Here is an 18433-nt window from a genome sequence, read left to right on the forward strand (position 1 = left end):
TTACTTGTTTTCATAAAGGAAAAAAAAAAAACTATTTTATTGAGATTATTGTAAGAGTTCTGAATATTTTCCTGTGGGAGTGAGTTCTAAGAGTTTTGTCCATTTTGAGTTTTTTTTCTTTTTACAAACTGAACATTTTGCAAAACTATAATACGTAATTTCCCTATCACCACCAAATGGTTTAGTCCTGGTTTAGTCCTGGTTCAGTCCTGGTTTAGTCCTGGTTTAGTCCCTGACTGTAGACTTTAGTCCTGTTTACACCTGCTGAATGTTGGAGTAGGTCAGGTTACTGTTCAGTCCAGTTTATCTTTGATTTTTTTGCATCAGAGCTTCTTGTTTGTGTCGCTGTTGCTGTGTGTGTTTGGACTCGTCCTGGTTTAGTTCTGATTTATCCACATTTTAGAGCTGAGATAAAATCGGGTTAAATCAGAACTCTGCAGGGAGTGGCATACACACACACACACACACACACACACACACACATACACACACACACACACACACACACACACTACACACACACACACACACACACACACACACACACACACACACACACACACACACACACAGAGGCAGGATAAATTTGCTTTTGTGGATCAAAACACCTGAACAAACCAGTGACTATTTGTAGATCATCATCTGTGCATTTGTGAATATTAAAGAGACAAAAGTACCTCCATATAAAAGTGTTTATTTTGGTTTGGACCTGGTTTAGTTCTGGTTTCACGTGTGTGTGTTTTTAGCAGGGAGTGAAAGTGAAAGTAAAGAAACTCGACAGATTCTCTTCTTGTTTTTTATTTGTTTTTCTGAAGGTGTTCACTCCAGTGTTTCTCCACTGAGCTGTTCTCATGAGAATGGATTTATCTTCCAGAGGGACAAAAAAGTTAGATTCCTTTAAAGGAATAGTGAAAAAAAGCAGAGTTAATAACAGAAGTGTCAGAGCAGATGCTCCTTTGAACCATATTGTGACGTTCTGTAAAAGTGTCTGAGCTGTTCTAAAACTCTGCTTCTCTTGGGACGTCACGATTAATCTGTGAATCTCTGGTTCAGGTGATGGTTGGAGCTTTGTGTGGGTAAACGTGCTCACTCACTGTCCACTGTTTTCTGTGGTCTTCCTCAGGTCCATGATGAGTGACTCTGTGAAGGAGCCGCCTCCAGGGGGCAGCACTGATCCAGGGTGAGTGCACTGTTCAAATGAACCTTTCATTATCAGTGAAGCAGCAGCAGCTGAAGAGCCAAGAGAGTCTGACTGCAGACCTGCCCCCAGAGGACCCTGCCCCACAGACCTCCACCTGGACGCACCTCCACCCACACGTCCCTCTCCATTTTATTACTTCACTTCTGAAGCTTCATTACACTTTTATCAGTTTAAAACATGTGACAAAATATAACTGTCTAACTGTCAACATGTCAATGGTGTAAATAGCAAAGGTATATTAGATATTAGATGTAGTTTGTCCTTGTGTGTTACTGTCGTTCTTGTGACTGGTTAAGATCAGGCACAAGTCTAAAGCATCGCTCAGACTGCACCTGGTCCAGCTGCAGGTCGGTGTGGGATCGAACTCACTGTGACCCTCACACGAGGACCAGAACTCTGCTGTTTGAAAACTGCTCGTGTTCACACAATAACTCCAGCATCCGTCAAAAAACAATCCAACAGAACTGACACCACTGGACTGGACCGCGTGCAGTCTGATGGTTAAGATTATGCTACATCTTTACATTTAATGCAGTAAAGTCAAAATTGAGACACAGACGTCTGAAAACCTGTGTTCTCTCTACCTGCTCCCCGGGGTCTGGGTGAGCTCCGCTTGTCTTCAGTCTAAAACCACGTAAACTTTTGTAACGTTATGTTGAAAAAAAGCAGTGATGAAATCTGGGACTTTGTCGGTGTCTTAGGGACGTGTGGATGGAGGTGACTCACGTGAGGGTCCTCTGGGTGGAGGTCTGCAGCAGAGCCCTCTCTTAAGAGCAACTGTGACTCATGTTTTTCAGGAACAGACCAGAAGTTTTGTCCTTAAAGAGTGACCGCTCCATGGATCCTCCTCTAGAGTTTAAAGAACCAGGACCAGAGACTGAGTAAGACCCTGGCACCTTCTCATCAGAGTTCAGAGCTTTAGTTCCTCTCACAGTCGGGTCGGCCTGTCACAATAACACATTTAAAACTGAGTATTTTCCTCCTGAGAAATACTGAGATAAACGTGATGTTCCATGAGTCCGATAATTGATCATTAAGAATTTCATCGATTAGTACATTTTAATCGACAAACCGAATGTAAGCCTGACTAAACAGTACAGTCCTCTGCACTCAGAAGGAGCGAGACACAAACAGTGGGTCAGTCTGCAAGTACCAAAGTGCACATGCCGATGATTTGTACAAGAAATTCCACACTTTCCGTTGCGTTGGACAAGTGAGTCCATTCTGTATAAAGCAGCACATGTTTCTGTGTCAGAAAAAGTTTTTCATGAGAGCTCAATGTGACGAGGGCCCCCTTACCTGTCTGTTTTGACACCAAATCTGGTCACACACCTGTATTCTGGTCATGTCTTTTAATCCAAACTCAGCGCAAGAGCTGGAGTTTTATCTTCACTTATTACAATAACACATTTAAAACTGAATGAAACACAAAATCTCAAAGATATGTTTTCCTCCTGAGAAATACTGAGATAAACGGTGATGTTCAAACTACTTTATGCCACTGACACGAAGCAGGACAATCCCAGTAAACCTGTTTTAAATAAACTGTATCATTAAAAACTCTGAGCTACAACAATGATCAGAATGAAGCAACAGAAGTTTTTTATTCTCCCTGAGAGACACAAACTTATCCAGGATCAGTTCAGCTTCAGAGCTCAGGCCTCTGGATTGTGACTCACTCGGTTGTCTCATTATGTTCTAGTCTCATTTTAGATTTATTAAAGGTCATGTTATTACACTCCACATTCTGTTTATCCAGGGACAGAACTCACCCTCTGTCGATCATAAAGTCTAACTGTGCTCATGTTTTACAGACACCACCTGTCCTTAAAGAGTGACCACTCCAAGAGTCAACCTCCAGACTTTAATGAACCAGGACCAGAGTCTGAGTAAGACCCTCAAGAACCTCTGCTCCTGTCGCTCTGCTCCTGTCGCTCTGCTCCTGTCGCTCTGCTCCTGTCGCTCTGCTCCTGTCGCTCTGCTCCTGCCCTCCTCGACCTGAACCTGTTGAGCCTGATCTTTTCTGTAGTGACCATAAACAGGAGGAGATCCTGAGATGATTTGGCTCCAGTTCAGTTTGTGTGTTAAAGCGTGGCTCCTCTCTCTGTACCTGCTGCTGTCAGGCTCCTCATTCTGACCTGAGAATGTTGGTCTGAACCTGCTCTACATGATCCTGGGGTTTGGACTTCAACATTTTGTCTCTAAATCAAGATCTGAACATTAAAAACAGACCAATTAGACACTTTATTTCCCTGAAGTCGCTCTTGCTAGTGTTAGTAACAGGTTTGAATGGTACTAATATCATTGCTCCTGACTGGATCTTTAGTTGTTATGATACTAGGGCTGGGCAAAAATAAAAAATATTAATTTCGAGTGCGATTAATTGCATGTTATACGCAAAACCAATTAATGAATTAAAAACGTAGTGTATAGTGACTTTTATTGGAAATGTAAATGAAAGAGCCAAACATTTGTTGTGCAAACAGCGTTTCTTTCAAGAGTTTTTTCAGAGCTGAACCCTCAGAGTCTTCAAGGTATTCTGAAGGCTCAAGAAAAAATATTGAATGAATTTTTGTACTACTAATATATTTTTTCTATATTTTTTGTTCAGTGAGTAATAAACACTACACTAGTAATAATTTCTAGATCATTGTTAAAAACTTGGATTAATGTTTCTTGGGAAACAAAGGGTTAATATAATGGAAAGAAAATGGACCAATCACAATTTTTCTTCCAGTGGTATCTGGGTAAATCAGTGACTCCCCCTGCAGCACTGAACTAAACAAACACCTGCAGGACCTTCAGTGGCTGGAACGAAGTTTGAGATTGACAGTTGTCTGAGCCAATCATATTTCATTGAGTTATGGGCGGGATCATATCACGAAATCTACCGGGCCTTTCGCGAATACCCTGTGATAACATTATATAAGTAAGACCGCAGCGACGAAAACCACACTGGACACCTCTATTTGGACGCCTCAGGGGCGTCTGGAAGAAGGAGAAGAAAGAGAAAGAGAGCTCCTGCTGAACCAGAGTCCCTTGCGAGGTCGCCCGGTGTCTGTGACTCCAGTGTGAACGGTAAAGTGTCCCGCATGTGCACTGACACGATGACGTCAACCCCATGCGTCAGCGAATGTGTTTACTTGAGCGAGCAGCATGCTTGGAATTGCTTTGTGCTTTGTGTCGTCGGATGAATGCAGTTCGCGTCGCATGTCAAAAGATCTAGTTTCAGGAGTCCAGATCAAAAAAATCCAGGTCACATAGAAGCCAAAAAATCGGATTTGGCTCACTTCAGGCTGCAGTCTGAACGCAGCCTTAGACACGTTGCATCTCACGTGGTCAGAAAAAAAGTGAAAAAAGTTTAAAGAAAAGACGTCAAACTTAAAGAAACGCTTGCAGTGGACTTTTTAAAACTAAAACCACTCACCAACAGACATTTACAATATAAAATAAATAATAAAAACTGCGTTAACGGTGTTAAAATAATTGTCGGCGATAAGTAATTAATTAATTAATGCAAAATGAACGCGTTAACGTGCCCGGCCCTGTATGATACATGTGTTTAAATTTCTAAATATGGTCCCTGGTTTCAGATTAGTTGATATACCTGCCGCCTCAATGAGCTTCATTTGACTGGAGTCAAACACTGTGGTTCACGTCACTCTCCCTCAGTCCACTTCTTTCTACAGTCTGTGAGTTCAGGGTCTCATTGTTTTGTTTGTCCCACAGAGAGGAGAGCGCAGAGGGCCCCAGAGGAGACTCTGAACTGGACTCTGTTTTCCAGGTCTGTACCAGAACCTGTGTGTGTGTGTGTGTGTGTGTGTGTCTGTGTGTGTGTGTGTGTGTGTGTGTGTGTGTGTGTGTGTGTGTCTGTGTGTGTGTGTGTGTGTGTGTGTGTGTGTGTGTGTGTGTGTGTGTGTGTCTGTGTGTGTGTGTGTCTGTGTGTGTGTGTCGTGTGTGTGTGTGTGTGTGTGTGTGTGTGTGTGTGTGTCTGTGTGTGTGTGTGTGTGTGTGTGTCTGTGTGTGTGTGTGTGTGTGTGTGTATAAACTCCACATGTGTGTTTGTGTTTCAGCGTCTGGAGAAGCAGGTCGTGGCTTTTGTCCAACAGCAGCTGCAGAGGCTCCACAGGCTCCTGGCCTCAGATTACCCAGAATGCTCTGAGAGTGAGGGGGAGGAGCCGAGCAGAGAGGCGTTCCTTAACATCGTCCTGGACTTCCTGAAGAGGATGGACCAGGAGCATCTGGCCCAGCGTCTTTGGACCAGTAAGAACTCTGTGATGGTGTGAGGGTCCAGAGCTCTGAGGGTCAGTGTGTGGCAGCTCCTCACACTGTAACTCCTTTAAAGTGGAGTGAACCTAAATCAAACATTTCTGTAGTGTTTGTGTCCATCGTCCCTCAGAGCGTGAAGTTCTCTCCTGAAAGCAGCGTGTGCACTGGGCCAAACAACCAGCGCTGATCCCTTTACAGATCAGGTTTAGTCACGGCGGAGCAGCCGACAGTCGACAAGAGGCAGCAGGACTCTGTACCTGTGTCTGACAGTCAGGGGAAGAGAGGGGCTGAGCGCCCCCTGGAGACACAACTGCAGTTGTGCAGCGTTCTTCTGTTGTAATGAAGAGGAGGCTCAGCTAAAGCACAAAGCTCCTGTTGGAAACATATTTATTAAGTCAATGAGACTTGCACGGCTGCAGTAAATAAATGCTTTGTGATTGGCTGATGAGGATTTGCAAAGTGTTTGGGTTTAACTGATCCTGACTCAACAGAAACTAAACCCAGAGTATCCGAGTTACACTTCTTATGCAGATTTCTCTTTTTACAGGTCAGTTTCCTAAGGTTCAGAGAGAAGTGAAGAGTGTCCTGGTCCAGAAGTTCAGCCGTGTGTGTGAGGGCATCGCCAAAGAAGGAAACTCATCTGAACTGAAGCAGATCTACACAGAGCTGTACATCACAGAGGGAGAGTCCACAGAGCAACATGAGGCCAGACACATCGAGACCACAGCCAGAAAACCAGCCACTGCAGAGACCGTCATCAAGTGTGAAGACCTGTTTAAACTCCCCACACACAGACCAATCAGAGGAGAGCTGACCAGACACGAGCCAATGACCACAGAGACACAGCGACCAATCAGAACGGTGCTGACGAAGGGCGTGGCCGGCGTGGGGAAAACAGTGCTGACTCAGAAGTTCAGTCTGGACTGGGCTGAAGGCCGGGCCCACCAGGACCTCCATCTGCTGTTCCCGTTCACTTTCAGAGAGCTCAATTTGCTCAGAGACTCACAGTTCAGTCTGGTGGAGCTGCTGCACCACTTCTTCTGTCCATCCAAACGTCTCCACAGCCTCCAACAGCTCCAGGTGCTCTTCATCTTTGACGGTCTGGACGAGTGCAGACTTCCTCTGGACTTCAGCCGAACCCGGATCCTGACCGACCCCACAGAGTCCACCTCAGTGCACGTGCTGCTGGTGAACCTCATCAGGGGAAACCTGCTTCCCTCCGCTCACCTCTGGATAACCACGCGCCCCGCCGCGGCCAATCAGATCCCTGCTGAGTGCGTCTCCATGGTGACAGAGGTGAGAGGGTTCGCTGACCCGCAGAAGGAGCAGTACTTCAGGAAGAGGTTCAGAGACGAACACCAGGCCACATCCATCATCTCCCACATCAAGAGCATCAGCAGCCTCCACATCATGTGCAGCATCCCGGTCTTCTGCTGGATCCTCTCCACAGTTCTACAGAAGCTTCTGGAACAAACAGAGGAACCAGAGCTGCCCCAGACTCTCACACAGATGTACGTCCACTTCCTGGTGGTGCAGGCCAAAGTCAAGAACATCAAGTATCACCAGGGATCAGGGCCAGACCTTCACTGGACTCCAGAGACCAGGGAGATGGTGGAGTCTCTGGGAAAAGTGGCCTTTGAGCAGCTGCAGAAAGGAAACCTGATCTTCTACGAGAGTGACCTGAGCGAGTGTGGGCTGGACGCTGCAGCGGCCTCAGTGTACTCCGGAGTGTTCACACAGGTCTTTAGAGAGGAGCCAGGTCTGTACCAGGACAAGGTCTACTGCTTCATCCATCTGAGTCTGCAGGAGTTTCTGGCTGCTCTTCACGTCCATCAGACCTTCTTCAGCTCTAGAAAGAACCTGCTGAAGATACCACACTCCTCTGAGAGTCCTGCGTCTGAGGCAGCCTTCTACCGCTCTGCTGTGGACCAGGCCTTACAGAGTCCAAACGGACACCTGGACCTGTTCCTGCGCTTCCTCCTGGGGCTGTCTCTGCCGACCAATCAGAAGCTTCTGCAGGGTCTGCTGACTCATACAGGAAGTGAACGGACCAATCAGGAGACAGTAAAGTACATCAAACAGAAGCTGNTTGCAAAGTGTTTGGGTTTAACTGATCCTGACTCAACAGAAACTAAACCCAGAGTATCCGAGTTACACTTCTTATGCAGATTTCTCTTTTTACAGGTCAGTATCCTAAGGTTCAGAGAGAAGTGAAGAGTGTCCTGGTCCAGAAGTTCAGCCGTGTGTGTGAGGGCATCGCCAAAGAAGGAAACCTCATCTGAACTGAAGCAGATCTACACAGAGCTGTACATCACAGAGGGAGAGTCCACAGAGCAACATGAGGCCAGACACATCGAGACCACAGCCAGAAAACCAGCCACTGCAGAGTCATCAAGTGTGAAGACCTGTTTAAACTCCCCACACACAGACCAATCAGAGGAGAGCTGACCAGACACGAGCCAATGACCACAGAGACACAGCGACCAATCAGAACGGTGCTGACGAAGGGCGTGGCCGGCGTGGGGAAAACAGTGCTGACTCAGAAGTTCAGTCTGGACTGGGCTGAAGGCCGGGCCCACCAGGACCTCCATCTGCTGTTCCCGTTCACTTTCAGAGAGCTCAATTTGCTCAGAGACTCACAGTTCAGTCTGGTGGAGCTGCTGCACCACTTCTTCTGTCCATCCAAACGTCTCCACAGCCTCCAACAGCTCCAGGTGCTCTTCATCTTTGATGGTCTGGACGAGTGCAGACTTCCTCTGGACTTCAGCCGAACCCGGATCCTGACCGACCCCACAGAGTCCACCTCAGTGCACGTGCTGCTGGTGAACCTCATCAGGGGGAGGCTGCTTCCCTCCGCTCTCCTCTGGATAACCACGCGCCCCGCCGCGGCCAATCAGATCCCTGCTAAGTGCGTCTCCATGGTGACAGAGGTGCAAGGGTTCGCTGACCCGCAGAAGGAGCAGTACTTCAGGAAGAGGTTCAGAGACGAACACCAGGCCACATCCATCATCTCCCACATCAAGAGCATCAGCAGCCTCCACATCATGTGCAGCATCCCGGTCTTCTGCTGGATCCTCTCCACAGTTCTACAGAAGCTTCTGGAACAAACAAAGAGACCAGAGCTGCCCCAGACTCTCACACAGATGTATGTCCACTTCCTGGTGGTGCAGGCCAAAGTCAAGAACATCAAGTATCACCAGGGATCAGGGCCAGACCTTCACTGGACTCCAGAGACCAGGGAGATGGTGAAGTCTCTGGGAAAAGTGGCCTTTGAGCAGCTGCAGAAAGGAAACCTGATCTTCTACGAGAGTGACCTGAGCGAGTGTGGGCTGGACGCTGCAGCGGCCTCAGTGTACTCCGGAGTGTTCACACAGGTCTTTAGAGAGGAGCCAGGTCTGTACCAGGACAAGGTCTACTGCTTCATCCATCTGAGTCTGCAGGAGTTTCTGGCTGCTCTTCACGTCCATCAGACCTTCTTCAGCTCTGGAAAGAACCTGCTGAATCCAACACAGTCCCCTTGGATATTTAAGTCTATAGCCTTCTACCGCTCTGCTGTGGACCAGGCCTTACAGAGTCCAAACGGACACCTGGACCTGTTCCTGCGCTTCCTCCTGGGGCTGTCTCTGCCGACCAATCAGAAGCTTCTGCAGGGTCTGCTGACTCATACAGGAAGTGAACGGACCAATCAGGAGACAGTAAAGTACATCAAACAGAAGCTGAATGAAGAGGGTGTGTCTGCAGAGAGAAGCCTGAACCTGTTCCACTGTCTGAACGAGCTGAACGACCACAGTCTGGTGGAGGAGATCCAAAAGAACTTGAGAGAAGGACGTCTGAAGGCAGATGAAACTGTCTCCTGCTCAGTGGTCTGCTCTGTCCTTCCTCTTACTGTCCTCAGACTCAGACCTGGAGGAGTTTGACCTGAGGAAATACTGTCCCTCAGAGAAGGCTCTGCTGAATCTGCTGCCGGTCGTCAAGGCCTCCACCAAATCCATGTGAGTCCAGACTGCATGGTGGCTGCACTCACCTCACAGAGAGAAGGCTGTTAGGACAGGGCCTTATCATATCACTACTGATGTATCCAGATGTATTTGGGGATTTATTTGGGGATGGGGTGAAATGTGTAAAATGGTGATTTTAACTGCAGCTGATTTTCCTCTAGAATAGAAATAGAATAGAAAGCCTTTATTGTTATTATACAATAGTATCATGAAATTCAGAGCTGCTCCGTCAAAGTCCAAGAATTGAATAATAAATAAAACAAATTAACAGTTTCCCATTCAGTATGGTGACAGTTTTGGGGAAGAAGCTGTCCCTGAGTCTGTTGGTCCTTAGCTGGAATTGACCTGAAGCGCCTGCCAGAAGGCAACAGGTTGAACAGGTAGAATCCAGGATGAGACAGCGGGATTTGTATAATGTGGTTATGGAAGGACATGTCCTGTGCAGTGGTGATGACCCTTTGCAGACGCTTCATGTCAGCCTCTGTGCAGCGAGAGCCACACTGTCACAGCAGAGGTCAGCAGCTCTCAATGGTGGAATGACAGAAGGTCACCAGCAGCTTGTGTTTAGTTGCTCCTTCCTGAGCACCTCAGGAAGTGCAGCCGCTGCTGGGCCTTTTTGACCAGTGCTGAGGTGTTGACTGACCAGGAGAGATCCACAGAGATGTGAACCCCAAGGAATTTGAAGGACTCAACTCGCTCTACACTTTGGTCATTGATGTTCAGGGGGGCAGGGGAGGCTCTGTTCCCCCGAAAGTCCAGGATGAGTTCCTTAGTCTTGGTGATGTTCAGTGCCAAGTTGTTAGTTGCACATCACTCTCTGAGTTTCAGGACCTCATCTCTGTAGGCGCTTCATTCCCCTCTGTTATCAGCCCCAACACCGTCGTGTCATCAGCAAATTTGACAATGATGTTCTGTGGGTGGGTGGGACTGCAGTCGTGAGTGTAGAGCGAGTAGAGGACTGGGCTCAGCACACAGCCCTGGGGGCCGCTGGTGCTGAGAGTGCAGATGGATGACAGGAGGGGACCCAGTTTCACCTGCTGGGGTCGATTGACCAGAAAGTCCTTAATCCAGGAGCAGGTGGTTGGTGGGAGCCCCAGGTTAGCCAACTTGGGGATCAGGATGTCTGGTATTATTTTGTTAAAAGCTGAGCTGTAGTCAGTGAAGAGCATCCTGACATCGCTCTCCTGTTTCTCCAAGTGGTTGCTGCTTGTTTCAGTGACAGGTTAAAAATATCGTTGAAGACCTGTGCTAGCTGGTCAGCAGTGGCCTTGAGCACTTTCCCTGACACTCCGTCCGGGCCTGTAGCCTTCTTGGGATTAACGGCTCGGAGCACCTGACTCACATCCTCCACCTCAACAATGAGTGGGGGGTGTTGGAGATTGATTGTAGTGCGGGTTGGAGTGGTGTGAAATGTCGAGTGAAGTCAAGAATAAGACTCAAGATCTGGAGATGGTCCACTGCTCCTGACAGGTTTCTCCATTGTCCATAAAATGCACTCGTCTTATCATCGAGATGGACCAGAGTTTTGATCGTGATCTTTTGATGTTTGTCTCAGCCTCACTCTGCACTGTGCTCTAATGTCCCTCTGTCTCCTCAGTCTGTCCTGCTGTAACCTGACGGAGCTCAGCTGTGGTCCTCTGGCCTCAGTCCTCAGCTCCTCCAGTCTCACACATCTGGATCTCAGTCACAACGACCTCCAGGACTCAGGAGTGAAGCTGCTGTGTGATGGACTGAAGAGCGCCCCCTGCAGACTGGAGACGCTCAGGTTCAGTCAGCTACATTTTATCTTCCAGTGGCTGTGTTCAGTCTTTTCACATTTCTGTTCTGTTCAGTGGGAGAAGTTGTACTTAGACTCTTTTTATAATGAAAGTCAGGTCAGGTTTGATAATGCAGAACATATATGTACAACTTTAGGGTAGAATAACTTTTTCTTTTCCTCAGATTGAGGTCCTGTGGCCTGTCCTCTCTCAGCTGTGGTCCTCTGGCCTCAGTCCTCAGCTCCTCCAGTCTCACACATCTGGATCTCACTGACAACGACCTCCAGGACTCAGGAGTGAAGCTGCTGTGTGATGGACTGAAGAGCGCCCCCTGCAGACTGGAGACACTCAGGTCAGACACTCCCATGATGCACTCTGCCCCTTGTGTCCCAAACCAGCCCCTCCTCCCTCTCCCTCGCCCCTCACACTGCATCACTGTGAAGTCTCCTTTGGAGGTTCCTTCATCCTCGTGTACAGCTCTGTTTTCAGATGAAAACTCTGGAAACACGTGTTTGGATTCATTTTATTCTGAATTTCAGTCATTTTTAACTATAAATGATCAGTAAAATTCACAGTGAAAAATTTTGCACCATAGTAGATCTCCAGACTAACTTTTTTAGGGACAGATTGAACTGTCCCAAATAGATTTCCTTCCATCCTGAAAAAATTAAGTTTTTAAAGTAAAAATTTTGTTTATTAATATTCACATTTTAATGAAATGTTTCCAGTGCATTCTGCCACATATTCTACTACACATTTAAATTATAACATTATTAGTTAGTTTATTAGTTAATTATTCATTTTACCCTCTTATTCTTTCATTTCCTGTATTATAATTTCTTTATTATGTTAATAAACTGTGGTTTTATTTACTCATGAACTTGACTTATAGAGAACCTGCATGTGACATCACAGCCTTGCACTGATCCACTTCTGGCGAGTCAAAGCACCAATAAACCACCATTGTAAAGTTAACACATTTTTGAGTCATTCACATTAAGACACATGTCAGAAAAGTGTTGTGCACAGAGCTGTAATCAGCAGAGAGATAAAGACTAGTTCAGTTGTATCGGATCCCGGTTGAAGTTGACAGACGAGACAAGTGGAGCCTCCATAAATCGGGAATTTATGACCCGACCACAGACAAAAGGACGAGTCGGCAAAACACTGCAGACTTTGTAACAAACACTTTGTCGGAGGTCAGACATCATCAGTTAATCCAATTCTAGAACAGTGCATAATTAAACACTTAACCCAGATAGAAGCAGGTTCACAGCTGGACTATTGACATTACAAGGTTACTCTAGCTAAGCTGATGTAAGATTTAAGAAAGTGAATTACCTCTGTGGTTATCAAAGATATTTTCTTTGTCAGAAGACACCACACCAGGGGTCATAAACCCACCCTGAGGTCAGATATTTGTAGGTGTGTAGACTCTTGTAAGTCTTCAAACACGATCCAGTGCACTGAGAGGGGAAGTTGATTAAGTCGTAGTAAAAGTCTGCATATTGTAAATCCAGCAATGCAGCACATTGTTTTATCGGTGTAAACAGAACATCTGGAATGCAATGTGGGTCTGAAATGTTGAACCTGTTTAGTTTTGCCTCATACTACTTTAGTTTATTGCTTGCATCCAAGTGAGAAGTGCGGTCAGTGTGTTGAAATTCCATGTTTCTAGAATGTTAACTACCGTCGTCGGGACCGTCAATATGGCGGCCAAAACAAAAACGGTCACAGGGCTGCAGGTTCTCTACAGCGCCTTGGTTAAAAGTGTTTGATTTGTCTGTGACTGCAGCATAAGTGACTTTGAGGGTTTTTATTAGTGACTGTTTTTGTGTGACTCTGTGACAGAGTTTGGTTTAATGCAGGTGGAACAGAACAGCAGCTCCAGCTCAGCTCTGTGTTCACGGCGCTACAATCTATTAACTCCTGGACAAACTTACTGAGGGAAAATCCCCCGCGCCTCTGTCCTCTGTGTGGACACAGCGTGGACTTGGTTTAAAGGGTTTTGGAGCATTTTACACTAAAGTTGATTTTCAGACGAGCAGAGGACTCAGATAAAGTTTGAAAAGATCGTCCCCGCATCAATATTTACCGTCCCTGTGATGACGGGACGGTGTTAGTCTCGAGCCCTGAGCAAAGGTCCAACATGCCAAAACCCGTCGACTGTGTGACTGAGGCTGTTTCCTATTGGCCGCTCTCTTCTGTGGGCGGGATTAAAGAGTCAAAGAGATGAGGATTTGATGAGGATGATTCTAATAATCATTTGATTGGTTCCGTACAGTATTTCCTGCTTGTTACTGAGATCGATCGACTTGGGCCGCACCTCATTTATCTTTTCTCACTTCCTTCTCCTTGATTCCTCTCCTTGATTCTGCAGGAAATGGGTGAGGAAGTCCCGCCCACAGAGGAGACACAGTGAGGAGAGAGGATCTAAACTCCTCACTGACACCAATAAAGTTTGGTTCTTTTCTCTGACGTCTGCTCCTGAAGTCTCCCTCAGGTTTACTCCTTCATTCTGTGGTTTTCTTTGGGACAACACTTAATATGACACATTTGATTGACAGCTGAAAAATGGAGGATCAGGAGAAGGAAGCGAGGAAAGAAAAATGAGACGCAGCCTTGATTCACAAAAGTGTTAAAGCACAGGGAGTGTAGTGCTCCCCCTTGTGTTCACATGAGTGTAGTGCTCCCCTTGTGTTCACATGAGTGTAGTGCTCCCCCTTGTGTTCACATGAGTGTAGTGCTCCCCCTTGTGTTCACATGAGTGTAGTGCTCCCCCTTGTGTTGACATGAGTGTAGTGCTCCCCCTTGTGTTCACATGAGTGTAGTGCTCCCCCTTGTGTTGACATGAGTGTAGTGCTCCCCCTTGTGTTCACATGAGTGTAGTGCTCCCCCTTGTGTTCACATGAGTGTAGTGCTCCCCCTTGTGTTGACATGAGTGTAGTGCTCCCCCTTGTGTTCACATGAGTGTACTGCTGTGTCTTTAGTCTGTCTGGATGTCTGGTCTCAGAGAGGGGCGGGGCTGCTCTGGCCTCAGCTCTGAGCTCCGCCTCCTCCCACCTGAGAGAGTTAGACCTGAGCTACAACCATCCAGGATCCTCAGCAGATCTCCTGACCGCTCTACAGGACCAGCGCCCCCTGCTGACTGTCAGGTGAGAACCACCCCCTGCCACCTCTAAGTCTCTGGTCTGTCTGGTTGGTCTGGTCTGGTCTGGTCTGGTCTCTGGTCTGGTCTGGTCTGGTCTCTGGTCTCTGGTCTGGTCTCTCTGGTCTGGTCTCTGGTCTCTCTGGTCTGGTCTGGTCTCTGGTCTCTGGTCTGGTCTGGTCTGGTCTCTGGTCTCTCTGGTCTGGTCTCTGGTCTCTGGTCTGGTCTGGTCTGGTCTCTGGTCTCTGGTCTCTGGTCTCTGGTCTGGTCTGGTCTGGTCTCTGGTCTGGTCTCTGGTCTGGTCTGGTCTGGTCTGGTCTGGTCTGGTCTGGTCTGGTCTGGTCTCTGGTCTGGTCTGGTCTCTGGTCTGGTCTCTGGTCTCTGGTCTCTGGTCTGGTCTGGTCTCTGGTCTCTGGTCTGGTCTGGTCTGGTCTCTGGTCTGGTCTGGTCTGGTCTCTGGTCTGGTCTCTGGTCTCTGGTCTCTGGTCTGGTCTCTGGTCTGGTCTGGTCTCTGGTCTGGTCTGGTCTGGTCTCTGGTCTGGTCTCTGGTCTGGTCTCTGGTCTGGTCTCTGGTCTCTGGTCTGGTCTCTGGTCTGGTCTGGTCTGGTCTGGTCTGGTCTGGTCTCTGGTCTGGTCTGGTCTGGTCTCTGGTCTGGTCTGGTCTGGTCTGGTCTGGTCTGGTCTGGTCTGGTCTGGTCTCTGGTCTCTGGTCTGGTCTGGTCTGGTCTGGTCTGGTCTGGTCTCTGGTCTGGTCTCTGGTGGTCTCTGGTCTGGTCTGGTCTGGTCTGGTCTCTGGTCTGGTCTGGTCTGGTCTCTGGTCTCTGGTCTCTGGTCTCTGGTCTGGTCTCTGGTCTGGTCTCTGGTCTGGTCTCTGGTCTGGTCTCTGGTCTGGTCTCTGGTCTGGTCTGGTCTAAACTGGACTTGTGTGTTCCAGGTTGGATCCTTGTGGAAAGCGCTGGATGGTTCCAGGTCTCAGTAAATGTGAGTATTTGAATTGTTCCAGTTTCACTTGTAGGACTGACACTGGGTACATCTGGATTTATTTATTCCAAAGAACTTGTGAACACATTTAGGGACCAGACGAGCTGCAGCCTCCACAAAAATCACACATTTTAAAAGTGCACAAGAACTTTTGAACAGGATTTGGAACAGTTGAAAACACTGATGAGGGTTTGAACTGAACTAAACAAAGAGGATTTTGAAGCCTGACATGAGCCAAGACGAGCGTCCTACAACAGAAATGATCCAATGATCTCATTCTCATTTATTTACACAGAAGCCGTTTAAAACCACAGGAAAATGGATGAAACTCATCATGACATTAGAATAAAAACACTCTGAACTGTTTCCTGTGTTTCCTCTTGATACAAACATTAGAATAATGTGAAGGTTTACCTCAGTCTCTCTTTCAGGACACACTCTTTACAACTTTAGTTGTGATTGTTGTTTGTTTCAGATTATTGTGAACTCACCCTGGATCCAAACACGGCACACAGAAACCTCACAGTGTCTGAGGACAAACGGACTGTGAGATTCTCTGCGTCTTTGTTTTCTCCTCCTGGATCATGAGGACAGATTCACAGACTGGTGTCAGGTCCTGAGCTCCTCCGGCCTCAGGGGGCGCTGTTACTGGGAGGTGGAGTACTGGGGGAATGTTGATGTAGCAGTGAGTTACAGAAGAAGAGGAAAAAGGTGCAGAGTTTGGATTCAATGATCAGTCCTGGACCATGAGGATAGAGCAAGGAAAATACTCTTTTTTACACAATGAGACAAAACTGCCTTTTTTGTTTCCATCTTTGTTAGAAGTAGCTCGTCAAACAGTTCGTGATCTTTTACCCTTCCTCTCCAGAGTGGGCGTGTTCTTGGACACTGAGGCTGGAGTTCTGTCCTTCTTTAAGGTCTCTGGTGAAAGACTGTTCCACCTCCACACCTTCAGAGCCTCCTTCACTGAGCCTCTGTTTTTGGGGTTTGGACTGAGGGGGAAGAACAGTTCTGTGTCTCTGTTGAACATGAGGAGGTCACAGCGCCCCCTGGAGGACGCCTCTTCTCTGTGAGCTGAGCATGTGTCATTCATGTGTTCATGTATTCATGTGTATTCATGTATTCATGTATTCATGTATTCATGTGTTCCTCAGAGTTTGTCTCATCTGTTTCTTCTCTTACACCAAACACAGGACATTTAGAAAAAGTTTTAGTTTCTCTGTTGAACTTTAATGTCTCCAGTGTCATTTTGTGATTCTCCTCATTCTGACTTCAAATTATTATTGGTGTTTGTCTTTGGTCCAGACTGAGGACAGACCCAGAGGGACTGATGGAGACCAGACTGAGACTGAACTATAAAACACCACTCAGCACAAAGACCACGTTTAGTCCTGGTTCATTCTTGGTTCAGTCCTGGTTTAGTCCTGGTTTAGTCCTGGTTTAGTCCTGGTTTAGTCCTGATTTAGTCCTGATTTAGTCCTGGTTCAGTCCTGGTCTAGTCCTGGTTCAGTTCTGGTTCAGTTCTGGTTCAGTCCTGGTTTAGACCTGGTTCAGTCCTGGTTTAGTCCTGGTTTAGACCTGGTTTAGTCCTGGTTTAGACCTGGTTTAGTCCTGGTTTAGACCTGATACATTCCTGGTTTAGTCCTGTTTAGACCTGTTTTAGTCCTAGTTTAGTCCTGGTTCAGTCCTGCTTTAATCCTGGTTTAGTCCTGATTCAGTCCTGGTTTTAGATCTGGTTTAGTCCTTGTAGTGACTATTTGTCAAATAAAAGTAACAAACAAAAGCGTGGGCAAACTCAGAACTAAACATAACTCAAATAATCACCTTTGGGCACCATGGGTTTGTGGTTTACGCAGCACAAATCAATGTCCATGACTAGAGATGATTTTCCAAGATTTATTTTCCAGTTTTTTGGCAAGCAACAAGGAAAACATGTTTAAGACGACTCCTGCTGCGTCTCCTCGTGACTGGTAAAAAACCATAGGCCCACCCAGGTCACTCTGGTCTATGTGTACCAACCTCCTTTATCCCCTAGGTGACCCGAATTAAACCAAAAACAAAAAAGAGGTGCTAACCTAAATAATACCAATTTAGACTAAGAAATTTGCAAGAATAATATTAACATAGCAAAAATATACAAATTAACAAAACTAAATTAGTAAGATAATTAACAAACAAAAATAATAAACAAATTTTAGAATCAACAAAATAAGCAAATAGCTCCTACAGTCTTTTTTAGTCCTGGTTGAGTCCTGGTTTAGTCCTGGTTGAGTCCTGGTTTAGTCCTGGTTCAGACCTGGTTTAGTCCTGGTTCAGACCTGGTTCAGGCCTGGTTCAGTCCTGGTTTAGTCCTGGTTCAGTTCTGGTTTAGTCCTGGTTTAGACCGGGTTTAGTCCTGTTTTAGTCCTGATTCTGTCCTGGTTTAGTCCTGATTCAGTCCTGATTCAGTCCTGGTTTAGTCCTGGTTTATTTCTGCTTTAGTCCTGGTTTAGTCCTGGTTCAATCCTGGTTTAGTCCTGGTTCAGTTCTGGTTTAGACCAGGTTTAGTCCTGTTTTAGTCCTGATTCTGTCTTGGTTTAGGCCTGATTCAGTCCTGATTCAGTCCTGGTTTAGTCCTGGTTTATTTCTGCTTTAGTCCTGGTTTAGTCCTGGTTCAATCCTGGTTTAGTCCTGGTTCAGACCTGGTTTAGTCCTGGTTCAGTTCTGGTTTAGTCCTGGTTTATTTCTGCTTTAGTCCTGGTTTAGTCCTGGTTCAATCCTGGTTTAGTCCTGATTCAGTCCTGGTTTAGTCCAAAATGGAGTCGGTTGTTTGTCTTGTTTTGTGCTGCAAAAAATTTGGTTTGTGCGATTCTGGTTCTGAAGATGGTAACAGTTTTATTTTCGGCCGATGGCGTCTCCAGTCCCTCAAAATGTTACACAGCCTCAAAAACAACAGCAACATCCACAATCACAGATCAGCGACTTATCAATGGGATCAATATCAGCAAAACACGTCAGGAACAGTTTTCAAACTCTCAATAATGCGGTTAACAGTCTTAGTCCTATTGATTTATCTGATCTGCTTTTATCACATGAGCCT

General features: G+C 46.7%; 1 protein-coding gene across 1 annotated transcript in view; it reads left to right on the forward strand.

The window, feature by feature from the left end:
- Positions 1 to 16432, forward strand: part of LOC110154644 (NACHT, LRR and PYD domains-containing protein 13-like) — a 16856-nt gene extending 424 nt beyond the window's left edge. The window contains 13 exon segments of the mRNA XM_055154361.1: positions 1124 to 1180; positions 1999 to 2082; positions 3016 to 3090; positions 4931 to 4985; positions 5275 to 5464; positions 6018 to 7612; positions 7819 to 9315; positions 9317 to 9462; positions 11066 to 11233; positions 11410 to 11577; positions 14216 to 14380; positions 15308 to 15354; positions 15830 to 16432. Of these exon segments, the coding sequence (XP_055010336.1) occupies positions 1128 to 1180; positions 1999 to 2082; positions 3016 to 3090; positions 4931 to 4985; positions 5275 to 5464; positions 6018 to 7612; positions 7819 to 9315; positions 9317 to 9462; positions 11066 to 11233; positions 11410 to 11577; positions 14216 to 14380; positions 15308 to 15354; positions 15830 to 15942 (4356 nt within the window). The 5' untranslated portion in view covers positions 1124 to 1127 and the 3' untranslated portion in view covers positions 15943 to 16432.
- The last annotated feature ends 2001 nt before the right edge of the window (positions 16433 to 18433 follow it).

Source organism: Boleophthalmus pectinirostris, unplaced genomic scaffold, assembly GCF_026225935.1.
Source record: "Boleophthalmus pectinirostris isolate CB_2022bp ecotype Guang Dong unplaced genomic scaffold, ASM2622593v1 HiC_scaffold_19, whole genome shotgun sequence".
In the NCBI taxonomy this organism is placed as follows: Eukaryota; Metazoa; Chordata; class Actinopteri; order Gobiiformes; family Gobiidae; genus Boleophthalmus; species Boleophthalmus pectinirostris.